The following is a 13667-nucleotide window of genomic DNA, read 5'->3' on the forward strand; positions in this document are numbered from 1 at the left end:
TTTTTAAAGATTTTATTTATTTATTTGACAGAGACACCGTGAGAGAGGGAACACAAGCAGGGGGAGTGGGAGAGGGAGAAGCAGGCCTCCCGCAGTGCAGGGAGCCCAATGTGTGTCTCAATCCCAGGACCCTGCGATCATGACCTGAGCCTAAGGCAGATGCTTAACTGAGCCATCCAGGCGCCACATAAAAATGACATTCTTTATTTACATTTCTCTAATGTCTGCTAAAATGATCAGTCTTTGTGTTTTTAGTTCATATGATTTTTTTCCTTCCATATGTCTATATGATTACCTGTTGATATCCTTTGAATTGGCTATCATTTCCCTTTTCTCATCGGATGATTTTTATGGGCACTAATCCTATACCTATAGTGGGGGCAGGGTAGGTATATTCATGAAAAGGTGGCGTGTGTGTGTGTTGAGGGGAGGTTATTGCTGAGCTGCGTATATTCTGCCCAAGTTTTACACTTGCTTAATTATGTTTCATTTAAAGAGTTGTGTAGGGCAAATAGAAGACTTATAGACTGACTTCAGTGCTAGTTTCTGGTTGATAAATATTTCACACATATTGATTTGGTGTCTTTCACCATGTTAAGATTTTTTTTTTTTTTTTTTAAAGATTTTATTTCTTTATTTGACAGAGAGAGACACAGTGAGAGAGGGAACACAAGCAGGGGGAGTGGGAGAGGGAGAAGCAGGCCTCCTGCGGAGCAGGGAGCCCGACGTGGGGCTCGATCCCAGGACCCTGGGATCATGACCTGAGCCGAAGGCAGACGCTTAACGACTGAGCCACCCAGGCGCCCTCACCATGTTAAGATTTTTGACATACATGAAGTCCTATCTGATTGTCCTTTGTTGCTTCTGAATTTTAGACTTACAGAGACTTCTATAGTCAAAACTTTTATAGTTTTATTTTTTAATGTCTGTGTTCTTTTTTAAATCCAAGAGAATAATACTCTTCTGAATGTCTAGGGGTAGGGAATCAAACTTTATTTGTTCCTGGTCCTAATTACCATTAATTGAATATTGGCAACTCACTATACCTTCTTTCTAATACACTATTAAATATCCTGAAAGTATGCATACCTGTTTTTTGGTTTTGGGGGTTTTTTTGGATGATAACCTATTCTGCTTGATCATAGTTCCTCATCTCTCTGTGTCAATACTATATTCTTGCTTTATCATTTTTCTTAACCAAATCTTTCTCATAATCTTTAATTTTTTTTTTCTTAATACTTGCGCCATTTTATCCAAACTTGTCAAGTTCCCATAGTAATGCATGGGATTTTTATTATGATTTGCATTGCTACACCTAGGAGTTCTAAGGCTGAAGATGGATTGAAATGAGTTGGGATCCAAATTTTATTTTAGGTTTAGTCATAATTTTAGGTTAGAAATCACTAATTAATAAACAGTTTGCTTGGAATTCTATACGTAAGAATTTGCTAGAGCTTACTTTCAAAAGGGAAGATTCTGGCTACTCTGGTTAAATTGAGATCAGACAGTAGAGGACACCAAAATACTCCATTTTTATGATTTTACTAGCTTATAATTTTCATTGTACCATATTACGATGGTCTTTGTAAGATTGGTAAAAGTAGGGGCGCCTGGGTGGCTCAGTCATTAAGCATCTGCCTTCGGTTCAGGTCATGATCCCAGGGTGCTGGGATTGAGCCCCGCATTGGGCTCCCTGCTCCGCGGGAAGCCTGCTTCTCCCTCTCCCACTCCCCCTGCTTGTGTTCCCTCTCTCGCTGTGTCTCTCTCCCTTAAATAAATAAATAAAATCTTAAAAAAAAAAAAAAAGATTGGTAAAAGTACAAATGGTTTTTTTTTTTTTTTTTTTTTTTTTGAGAGAGAGAGAATGAGAGACAGAGGGCATGAGAGGGAGGAGGGTCAGAGGGAGAAGCAGACTCCCTGCTGAGCAGGGAGCCCAATGTGGGACTCGATCCCGGGACTCCAGGATCATGACCTGAGCCGAAGGCAGTCGCTTAACCAACTGAGCCACCCAGGCGCCCGAGTACAAATGGTTTTTAAGTGCAGTACTTCTCAGATGACATATTATGTGTAGAGGCTTACTTTTAGACTTCTTTCTAAGCCCCGTCTCTAATTATCTGACCTTGGAAAGTTTCTTTTCTTATGAAATGGGGTAAGTTGAACCAGATGATGTATGATTTTAAATCTATTTAACTCAGTAGTTTTAAAATTTGTTTTTTATACTGCTAGTTCTGTACTTAATTTTTCTTCTTGTATACCACAATGAGTTTTTAAAAAACTTTATTGTTATAGATGCAGTTCTCCTTGAAGAGGGTATTTTAACAGAGGACCTCTTACTCTACATAATAACTGGTGTTTTGTTGATTAAACAAAAAAGCTTGTAAAGTGAATAACAAAAAAACCACAATAGGTCCATACCCTAAATATTTTACCTTAAGAAAACATACAAATGTACACATTTATTCACTATTTTGAAGGGGCGGGTGGATTTAGGTCAGAGGCCTTTTCTGTGAGTTCTTTGTATTGGCACAGGTTTCCTAATATGAATTTTGTTTGTCTTTCACGCATTCACCCACATCCATAAGTTGTCATTTTAAGTTTCCAGTTTTGGTTTCATTAGAGTGAGAATCTAAAGATCGTTGTTAAGCAGTTTAAGTACAATATATATCTAGAGTAGAGTTTATTTAAAAATGAAATCAATACTTTCAGGCAAAGATAGAAGCAGTTTACATAATAATTTAATTAAGCAAGTTTGGGAATAAATAGTAACTCTTGATAAGGAGAAGAAGGAGGGCATAGTAGAAAGCCTCAAGTCACTAATGCTCACTTCCTTAAACATTACTCAGTATTTTCTACTAAGATGCTAGAGAAATTGGTTAATCCAACAAACCACAGTATGAAGTCAGTTAAAAAGACCTTTTATTATATTTGGGTCAACAATGGTAGACATTAATATTGGTAAGAGATTTCATGGAATATTCCTATTTCTAATACCTTATGTCAGAAGTATTTTATACAATTCAAAGTGTTTAAGGGAGTAGTGAAAGAAGTGACCAGTCTAGTGTCTGATGAAATAATCTCTTAAGATGTGTTTACCAAGACAAGAGTGAGGATGAAGATCTACACATGGTGCATCACTGTTCTGCTAATTCCAGCACCCTTCCCATTTTACCAATGCCTTAGCCTTCTTGATGGTATTCAGGTGTCTGTGTATTTTAGTGTGTCTTTTTGGTACTCTTTCAACTGTTTTTGACATATCATCTCAAAATTTATATTCCTTCACAAATTTTAACTTATTTGACTAAGTTTATTTGACACTGGCTAATCAGTACATACTCAGTGTCTTTAATCCTATGCCTGTTTTTCTTCTTTTTAACCTAGTTTTAGATTTCTACATTAATTCCTTATTTTCTCATACCTGTTTTTAAAGCTTCTGATGTCCACAGAATTTATCTTCTTCCGTAAGACTATGGCCATAGTGAATTTCCATTTAAATTTAGATTAAGAAACATAGGTATTTCTGGTGGTGGCTCAGTCGGTTAGGCGTCTACCTTCTTCTCAGATGATGGTCCCGGGGTCGTGGGATCAAGCCCCGAGTCGGGCTCCCTGCTTGGCAGGGAGCCTGCTTCTCCCTCTCCCCGCCCCCTACTCGTGCTCTCTCACTCTCTCTCAAACAAACAAATAAATAAATAAAATCTTAAAAAAGAAAGAAACATAAGTATTTCCACTGGATTTTAATAACTCCTGTGGGACTGCCAGCCATAACTTTATTAAACCTTTTTTTCCTCATACTTGTACCTTTATATTCCTCCTTTCTTAGATACTGTGTGTGTACTTCTGACATTTACACTTAAGCATCTTTTAAATGCAAATAACTTACTAGGTGATTTTGTTAGCCCATATTTCTACCTCTCTAGTACAGCTTCACATTCACTTATCTGAAATCCTGAGGCCAGATGTGTGTTGAAAATCATTTTTTTATCCTTAATTTTTAGAAAGTGTGTGTGTGTGTGTGTGTGTGTGTGTGTGTGTGTGTGTGTTTATATCCAAAGTGTTATATAACCCCTTTTGGGTTTGTGGTAGCATCTGGAAATCAAGCACATTAATATTGCATGAGTGAACCACATGAATGTCTTACTGAATGGGAAAGGGTATAAAACGCTTTTGTTAGATCAGGTTTCATTCCCATGTGAGTTACTAAAAGTTTGAGGTTGTTCAGAGCTTTTTGGGTTTTAAAATTATGGATATGGAATCATGGATCTGTACATTCTTCCCTTTTAAGATCTCTGGTGTATCTTTGCATCTTAATGATGTATAAAAAATAGTTGAATTATTTTTCAAGTTGACATTGATAAGGGCTTTTCAACTGATAATCATTTAATTTACATAGCCATGTTAAATTACTTGTAACTTGTCCATAGTCTACACAGTTGTCAAAGTTTTGTTGATAGCTCACTTGTCACTGATGTTTTATTTTTAATTCATAACTCTGCAATCTGCTACTGAATAACATTGGTCTCTGTCTCATCTTTTCTAAAATGGAGTTGTTAATTGCCATATATTCAGGGAGATATCAAAGAGAATTAATAATTGTAAACCTTTTGTAAAGAAATACAGCATCTTAAATTGTTTTTCACTAGAGGTTCGGAATTTTTAACAGACAGTATAATAATATTTTTTCCCTCCAATGCAGGTGTTCTTTATACATTTTCCTACAGGGCTCCTCTGTGGAGAAATCCGAAAAGCATATGTAGAATTTGTCAATGTCAGCAAATGTCCTCTTACTGGATTGAAGGTTGTTTCTAAACGTCCAGAATTCTTTACTTTTGGTGGTAACACAGCTGTTCTAACACCGCTAAGTCCCTCAGCTTCTGAGAACTGTAGTGCTTACAAGACTGTTGTGACAGATTCTACCTCTGTGTGTACAGCACTCATATCGTCAGCTTCCTCTGTAGACTTTGGCATTGGCATAGGGAGTCAGCCAGAGGTGATTCCTGTTCCCCTTCCTGACGCCATTCTTCTGCCTGGAGCTTCAGTTCAGCTACCAATGTGGTTACGTGGGCCAGATGAAGAAGGTGTCCATGAAATTAACTTTTTGTTTTACTATGAAAGTGTGAAAAAGCAGCCTAAAATACAGTGAGTATTATAAAACTTTCTTGATTTAACCTCTGTGTTTAATGTATGTGCACAAATTCAAATAAACATTTTGATATTTGTTAACACATGTCATCGTTTGTTAAGAAATTATGCCCTTCCAAATTATACATGATGTTTATATTTGAGCTTGTCCCTAATATAAGTTCTGAGTAGCCAAAAGTAGAAAAAATGAGGCTACCTTAATCTTTTTAGTGGCTTCTATCTATAAACTTCATGATTCTTTGATACAACTAAGTACTCTGGCCAAAGTTACCACATAATAATGAAATTCACAGGTACCATTTGTATATGAAGACAACCTGCTATAGTCATCCTGTTTCAAGAAAATTATTTTGTTTTACCCTTCCTTTTCTCTTGTGCCCTCTCCTGACCCCTGAGAATGTATGGGGAAAAAGGTATATATTTGTAGAATAGATGATTAGGGTAGTGTTATAATGAGGGTCACTGAAGAAATCAAACCTTGGTGCTCACAAGGGTCGGTGGCCTATATATTATTAAACAACATATTATTTTATTTATGATAATGCTGTTGTCATTTTTATAAAATTAACTAGGAATAATTGTGTTACTCCATTTATTAATGGAATATTTAAAATATCTTCTAAGACTTACTGTGAGGACAAAATGATACAGTACTTATAAGCATGGGGACATTTTAGATGCTCAATAAATATTAATTCTCCTTCAGAAGACAATAGAGCATACTCTGACCAAGCAGTCAGGGAAGGCTTTGTGGAATATAGTAGTGGTGAAATGAGCTTCCGAAGAAAGTAAAGATTTCAGAATTTGGATATCAAGGGGGATAGGCAAGAAAGTAGTGGGTATTCCAGGGAGTAACTATATATAAATGAAGATTTGTAAATTAGGAAATATAAACCGAATATAGTTAGTTTGATCACAGTGTAAAATATGTGTAAAAGAAGTAAAGGGGAAACTATTAGAACTAATAAATGAATTCAGTAGAGTTGTAGGATACAAAATTAACATATAGAGATCGATTGCATTTCTATAGTTCTATAATGAACTATCGGAGAAATTAAGAAAACAGTCCTATTTACAGTTGCATAAAAAAGAATACCTAGGAATAAATTTAACCAAGGAGGTCTTTTACATTGATGAAAGAAATTGAGATGACACAAATAAATGGAAAGATATACTGTGTTCATGGATTGGAAGAATTAATATTGTTAAAATGTTCATACTACCCAAAGCACTCTACAGATTCAATGTAATCCCCATCAGAATACCAATGGCATGTTTTACAGAACTAGAACAAAGAATCCTAAAATTTGTATGGAACCACAAAAGACCCCAAATAGTCAAAGTAATCTTGAGGAAGAAGAATAAAGCTGGAGCTATCATGCTGCCTAATTTCAAACTGTACTACAAAGCTATAGTAATCACTGCAGTATGATACTGGCACAAAAATAGACACAGATCTATGGTACAGAATAGAGAGCCCAGAAATAAATGTATGTGTATGTGGTCAATTAAATCTATGACAAAAGAAGTAAGAATATACAGTGGAGAAGATCATTTCTTCAATAAATGATATTGGGAAAACTGGACCATTATCTTATACCATACACAAAAATAAATTCAAAATGGATTAAAGACTTGAATGTAAGACTTGATACCATAAAACTTCTAGAAGAAAACATAGGCAGTGAGCTTTTTGACATTCATTGATCTTACCAATATTTTGGGGGGTCTTCTCAGGCAAGGGCAACAAAAACTAAAACGGGATCACATCAAACTAGAAAGCTTTTGCACAGTGAAGGAGACCATCAGCAAAACAAAAAGACATCCTACTGAATGGGAGAAGGTATTTGCAAATCATGCATCAAAAATATATAGAGAACTTACACAATTTAATATAAAAAATTAAAAAATGGACGGGATCTAAGTCCACATTTTTCAAAAGACCTACAGATGGCCAACAGGCACATGAAAGGATGCTCAGCATCACTAATCAGGGAAATGCAAATCAAAACTACAATGAGATATTACCTCAAATTTGTCAGATTGGCTATTATCAAAGACAAAATAATAAGTGTTGGTGAGGTGGTAGAGAAAAAGGAACCCACAGACACTTGGTGGAAATGTGAATTGGTACAGCCACTTTACGGAAAACAGTATAGAAGTTCCTCAAAAAACTAAATAGAACTACCATATGATCCAGCAGTTCCAGTTCTGGTTATTTACCTGAAGAAAAGAAAACCGCCATATGCACTCCTGTGTTCATGGCAGTAGTATTTACAATAGCCAAGATATGGGGGCAACCCAGGTGTCCCATCTATCAGGATAAAGAAAATGCGGCATGTGTGTGCACACGCACACGCACACAAATGTTACTCAGCCATAAAAAAGAATGAAATTGTGCCATTTGTGATAACACGGGTGGACCTAGAGGGTATTATGCTAAGTAAAATAAGACACAGAAAGACCATATTTTTTTCACCTATATGTGGAATCTGAAAAAACAAAACAGAAACAGACTCATAGACACAAGGAAGAAGCTGCTGGTTATCAGAGTGGGGAGGGGGTTGGGGGTGCGGGTGAAACAGGTGAAGGGGATTAAGAGGTACAGACTTTCTAAAATAAGTCATGGGGATGTAATCTATAGTATAGGGAATATAGTCAATAATATTACAATAGCTTTTTATGACGACACGGTAACGAGATTTATCAAAGGGATCATTTCATAGTGTATACAAATACTGAGTCAATATGATTTATCCCTGAAACTCCTAGGACATTGTATTTCAGTTGTACTTAAAAAAAAAAAAAAATTTAAGAGGTAATATTAAAAAAGAGTAGTAGTAAAGGAATTAACATTGAAATGTAAAAAGCTCTATTGTGGAGGGCCTTCAATGCCTGGTGAAAGTTTGGGGTTTACTTGATAGGGGATCAGTTGCTTTGAAACCACTGTCAGAGAAGTGGCATAATCAGGACATTGCTACATGAAAATTATTTTCATGTGCTATACTGATGAGTTTGGTGAGCAGACATGCCTAGAGTCTGGGAGACCATTAGTTTCCTTCCAAACTGAGAAGAAGGAATTTGAAATGAAGTTATGCTAACTAGATAATTTTACTGTATTATATTCTTTGTTTTTGTTTTAGAGTACAAATGGTCCTGAGAGCAATTAGGTTTTAAAAGCTTTGTTTGGAATTAGAGAATCATAACACATGGAGAGGTTCTTCCATTAAATTTGCAATTTTGTATTTCTTCAGTCACAGAATATTAAGACACACTGCAGTTATTTGTACCAGCCGATCTTTGAATGTACGAGCTACTGTCTGCAGAAGTAATTCTCTTGAAGATGAGGAGGGCCGAGGGGGCAATATGCTAGTCTTTGTGGATGTGGAAAATACCAATACAGTAAGTTGGTTTAAAACTAAATTTTATTTTTAATTATATTAAAGTGTTTCCTTTATTTTTAGGGAAGGATTTTTTTCCCCACAAGATAGCGTAAGGTAAGAATTTAGGAATGTTCATCTACAACAGTGTGAAAACATCTTAATTTTCCATTAACTTTGTAATTTTTTTTATATATATATTTTTAAGATTTTATTTATTTATTTGTCATATAGAGGGGGTGCACAAGCAGGGGGAGCAGCAGGCCGAGGGAGAGGGAGAAGCAGGCTCCCCACTGAGCAGGGGGAGCCCGATGCGGGACTCGATCCCGGGACCCTGAGATCATGACCTGAGCCGAAGGCAGACACTTAACTATCTGAGCCACCCAGGCATCCCTAACTTCGTAATTTTAAGTCTAAAAGGGACCTGGTGGCGTTAATATATTCGTATGATATATAGCCCCATATGTGAGTAATTCAGTACCACAGAGATCTAATAAAGTGCTTTCTAGTCTCACCATTGAGAATCTATTGATATAACTAAATTTACAAAGTTGTGTTAGGATTTCACATTCCATATTAACTTGATAACCTTCACTTACACATTTCTGAGAGTATCATTTTCTTCATATAAAGCATTTCAAACATTTTACCATTCCTGTTTAAATACTCTAAATATAAAAATGAATATTAAAGAAGGGAATTGAGATCTCATGATTAAAATAAGATCTTAGCTTCAGGTTGATTTAGTTCAAATACTTACTTGAAGTGTTATTCTGAATGTCCTTTGCTTTTGGCTTCATAAACTTGTAAGGTTGCTTCTTTTTAAGATATTTGGGGTTTATATGCTAATACTTTGCTGATCTTCAATGAAAGTAACATTTGTAAAAATAAGATTTTAAGATTTTATTATTATTATTTAAAGATTTTATTTATTTGTCAGAGAGAGAGAGCACACAAGCAGGGGGAGCTGCAGGGAGAGCGAGAAGCAGGCTCCTTGCTGAGCAAGGAGCCCGATGTGGGACTCGATCCCAGGATCCTGGGATCATGACCTGAGCCGAAGGCAGATGCTTAACCAACTGAGCCACCCAGGCGTCCCTAAAATTTTAAGATTTTAATAATTTCAGGAGAATAAAAAATTATGTACAGTTTAACTTTATGTGCATTGGCTGTATATTGGGATTCTGATTTGTTTTTGTTGTTTGTTTTTGCCTTAGTGAGAATGAGATATCTCAGAAAGATTAGAAGAAATGAAAATGCTACAGTTTTGATTCAAAATTGACAACAAGGGGTGCCTGGGTGGTGCAGTCGGTTAAGCCTCTGACTCTTGATTTAGGCTCAGGCTCTGCTCTCAGGCTCCAAGCTCAGGGCAGAGTCTGCTTAAGTTTCTCTTTCTCTCTCTCTCTCTCTGCCCCTCCCCTCCGTGCTTGCACACGCACTCTCTGTCTCTTCTCTCTAAAAATAGGTAAGTAAATCTTCAAAAAAAAAAATTGATAACAAATACTGTTTGGTCTAGTAAATACTACCAGTAACTCATTACGATAGGTTCTAATAACTGAATACCTTTCAGTATTTTAAAATTTGCCACTGGTGTACATTATAGTTAGATACAGTTTTTGGATAGAATGTTGACTTCTCTGTTTTAAGAACGTTTAAGGAGAGGGTGCCTGGATGGCTCGGTCAGTTAAATGTCTGACTCTTGATCTCAGCTCAGGTCTTGATCTCAGGTGGTGAGTTCAAGCCTGGCATTGGGCTCCATGCTGGGTGTGGAGCCTACTTAAAAGAAAAAAAAAAGAATGTTTAAGGAAGGATTTAAATAACTTAAGCTTTCTGAAATGTATATTGTTTATTTCAAAATAAAAATTTCATCTTATGTTAATCAGTACTTTGGTAGCAGTGTCAGAATATTGTTTTCATTAGAACACTCTAAGTTTGTGCTCCTAAATCCTGAACGACTCTTATTTCTCTTCGATAGAGTGAAGCAGGTGTTAAGGAATTTCATATAGTACAAGTATCAAGTAGTAGCAAACACTGGAAGTTACAGAAATCTGTAAATCTCTCTGAAAACAAAGGTTTGTGACTTTTTCCTTCTTCATAGTGAATTCTCACATCTTCATTGCTTGATTTTTTTTTTCAGAGTAGTACTATAATATCATAAGATTGTTGGCACCTTTTTAATAATTAACTTTAAAGCATTCAATTGTGTTTTCATTAGTGTATTTGACTGTGAATCAAATTACCTTTCTTAATTCATTCTTTCCCATTTTTTATTTCCTTCCACATCTTTCTGTTCGCATTTTCTTTAATCAATTGGAAAATCAGTGCCTGAGTACATAATCACTTTCAAAATTTCAAACAATGCAGAAACACATAGACTAGAATATGGAAGGTTCTTTTTGTTTTCTTTGCTGTTTTTCTGTGTATAATGATACCTCTGTAGTGACTGACTTTTCCATGTATTTCCATACCTAGATAATGCTCAAACAGAATATGCATACTTGTGATATATATTGACAAATTGGTTTCCAGAATATTTCTTTCAGTTTATTATCCTGGCAGTAATATGAGAATGCCAAGTGTTTGTAAGAGTATAGTGAAGCTAGCAAAATGATATTTGCTCTTTCTGGAGAATTGTACAGTATATTTCAAAAAATATAAAAATGTTTAAACTCTTCTTTAGTCTTGGTAATCCTTATTTTTGGAATTCATACAAAGGAATTAATTCAGAATACATAAAAATCCATACATTGAAAACAGAGCAGTGTATTGCAAGGTTATGTTTAGTATGGAAAAATTCAGTGTGGATTTAATGTAAATTATAACTCAGACTATTTTTTAGTCATTAAAATATGTTAACATTTTTAAAATGTTTACAATACTGAGAAAATGCATCATAGCACAGTATGTGCATATAATATTGATATAAATCATACATACGAAAAAATACTGAAAGGAAATGAAGAAATGATAGAGTGGTGGGATTGTGGGCTCCCTGGTTCCCAGGTTCTGATCTTTTAAACTTTTCTGTTTATCTGTAATGTCACACACACACACCCCAACATGTATTTCAAGAAAATTGAATTTCATCCTTTTTAAGAGCTGAAATTTGCTTTATGGAGATGAAAAGAAAGATTTTTTCATTAAACATTATTTATAATTGTGAATTATTTTTCAGTTTGACTAAGGAAGCTTGAATGAGTAAGGTTTTACCGTGTCATAAGCAGCTAAGAAAGATCTTTGAAATTTTCTTTTCTTTCTAGATTCCAAACTTGCCAGTAGAGAGAAGGGAAAATTTTGCTTCAAGGCAATACGATGTAAGGAAAAAGAAGGTAAATTCATTTTATTTTCACACTTTCCTAAGGGTCATTTTATATTTCATGCCAATGATATTGATTAGTTTGTTTTCCTGTTTTTCAGTTGCCACACAGTTCTCAGAAAAATATACCTTTGCAGATATCATTTTTGGAAATGAACAGGTATGCAAATGAGCACAGTAGCATTTGATTTTAAAAGTCACAGTTTTAGAATATCTGACTATTTTGGCAAAACTATTGATTTAGTAATCCCCAGAATCTTTTGTGGATGAACATGTCAACTTTGTTGGGTTTTGCAGCTTATCTTCATGTTTCAAAACAGAGCAGAAATGCTATATGGATTATACCATTTTAATTAGTAAACTAACTTCCTTTTGAGAGCATCATAGGTGTAAAAAGTATAATCCTTGGGATTAAAAAATGAAACCGGATTATACAAGGGAACCTATTTATTAGGGAAAGTGGTCACAGTGGAACATAAAGATGATAATCGTCTGGATTTTGGTGTATCATATGGTTCTGACATCCAAATAATAAACTTTTTTGTGATTTTAAATATGTTGTCTAGGACAGTGATAATCCAACTTAATTATTTGTAAGAATCACCTAGAGCAGTGGTTTTCAAACTTTCAGAGACTGTACATATGAGTATCTGGGGCTCTTGTTAAAATGCAGATTCTAATTCAGTAGGCCTGGGATGGGACCTGAGAGTCTAAATTGCTATAAGTTGGGGCACCTGGCTGGTGCAGTCAGTAGAACATGTGATTCTTGATCTTGGGGTCATGAATTAAAGCCCACATTGGGCACAGAGTTTACTTAATAAAAAATATGTATAATAAATTTTTATAAGCTCCTAGATGATGTTGAGGTTATCAGTCTGCAGACCCTATTTTTGATCTAGAAGATTTTGTAAAAATGAAGGCTTTGTCTCCCCAACGCTAAAAATTATGGCTCATTACGTCTTGGGTGGGGTTTAGGAATGTGCATTTTCAACCAGCTTTGAGAAATACTGGACCAAGGGTGTAAAATTCCATGTAGTTGTGCCCTGTTACTGTTATTATTGCTACTGTTTCAGTTACTGTTTCTTCTTTGTGTTTTTTTCTTTGATAATCCTAGACATTCTTACACTTTTGTATTTCTCTTATCATTTGCCTTCATCTGACACATTCTTTGTGGCTGTCTTTTGACTACTTGAAGAAATAGTTACTTAGAATATCTCAGTGTACCAAAAGCCCAGTAATTCCCAAACAATGTGACTTTTGGCAACACTGTGCCTCTTGAATGATTGAATTTAGGTTTCATGATTTCAGTTGTTTGTTCTGTTCATTTCTTTTTGAAACTTAAAATCTTTAGAGACATAATTAAGACCTTTAAGTTATATTAAGATTGTAATTTTTATTGTATTTGTTGCCAAATAATTTTACATAGGAGTACTGAAGAAGGCAGAAACAAAGACATTTTCCCTTTTGACGAATCTGGTTGAATAAATAGAACTCACCAAGCACTACAGGTTACTGAGAAACCTATAGGGACAATTGTTTACCAGAAAATAGTTCACTCTTAAAGGGGAAAACATCTATTTATTAATATTTAATAATTAACTTGAAACTTAGCATCTATGTAATATAGCCTATAATGCAGGGAATCTTAAGTATAGAGATTTTACTATGAAACACAGTATTCTGTGAAAGGAAATCCTGTAGTTCTGATTCCATTTAAAATTTTTTTAAAAATTCTTTTTTCATGTTCTCTCCCTTCAAGTATAAAAACTGTATTAAGACCAGTAATTCCATTTGCATTCTGTTTCATTGGACGTTGTCTAGGGTTCTAAGTATTTGAA

The 13667-nt window shown here is 35.1% G+C and overlaps 1 protein-coding gene across 3 annotated transcripts in view; it reads left to right on the forward strand.

Moving 5' to 3' along the window:
• Positions 1-13667, forward strand: part of TRAPPC8 (trafficking protein particle complex 8) — an 83366-nt gene that overhangs the window by 52950 nt on the left and 16749 nt on the right. For all 3 annotated transcript variants that reach the window (XM_032421184.1, XM_032421185.1, XM_032421186.1), the window contains 5 exons: positions 4691-5133; positions 8391-8538; positions 10489-10585; positions 11774-11842; positions 11931-11989. In XM_032421184.1, coding sequence (XP_032277075.1) covers positions 4691-5133; positions 8391-8538; positions 10489-10585; positions 11774-11842; positions 11931-11989 — 816 coding nt within the window. The remainder of the gene's footprint in view (positions 1-4690; positions 5134-8390; positions 8539-10488; positions 10586-11773; positions 11843-11930; positions 11990-13667) is intronic.

Source organism: Phoca vitulina, unplaced genomic scaffold, assembly GCF_004348235.1.
Source record: "Phoca vitulina isolate PV1807 unplaced genomic scaffold, GSC_HSeal_1.0 scaffold24, whole genome shotgun sequence".
Classification (NCBI taxonomy): domain Eukaryota; kingdom Metazoa; phylum Chordata; class Mammalia; order Carnivora; family Phocidae; genus Phoca; species Phoca vitulina.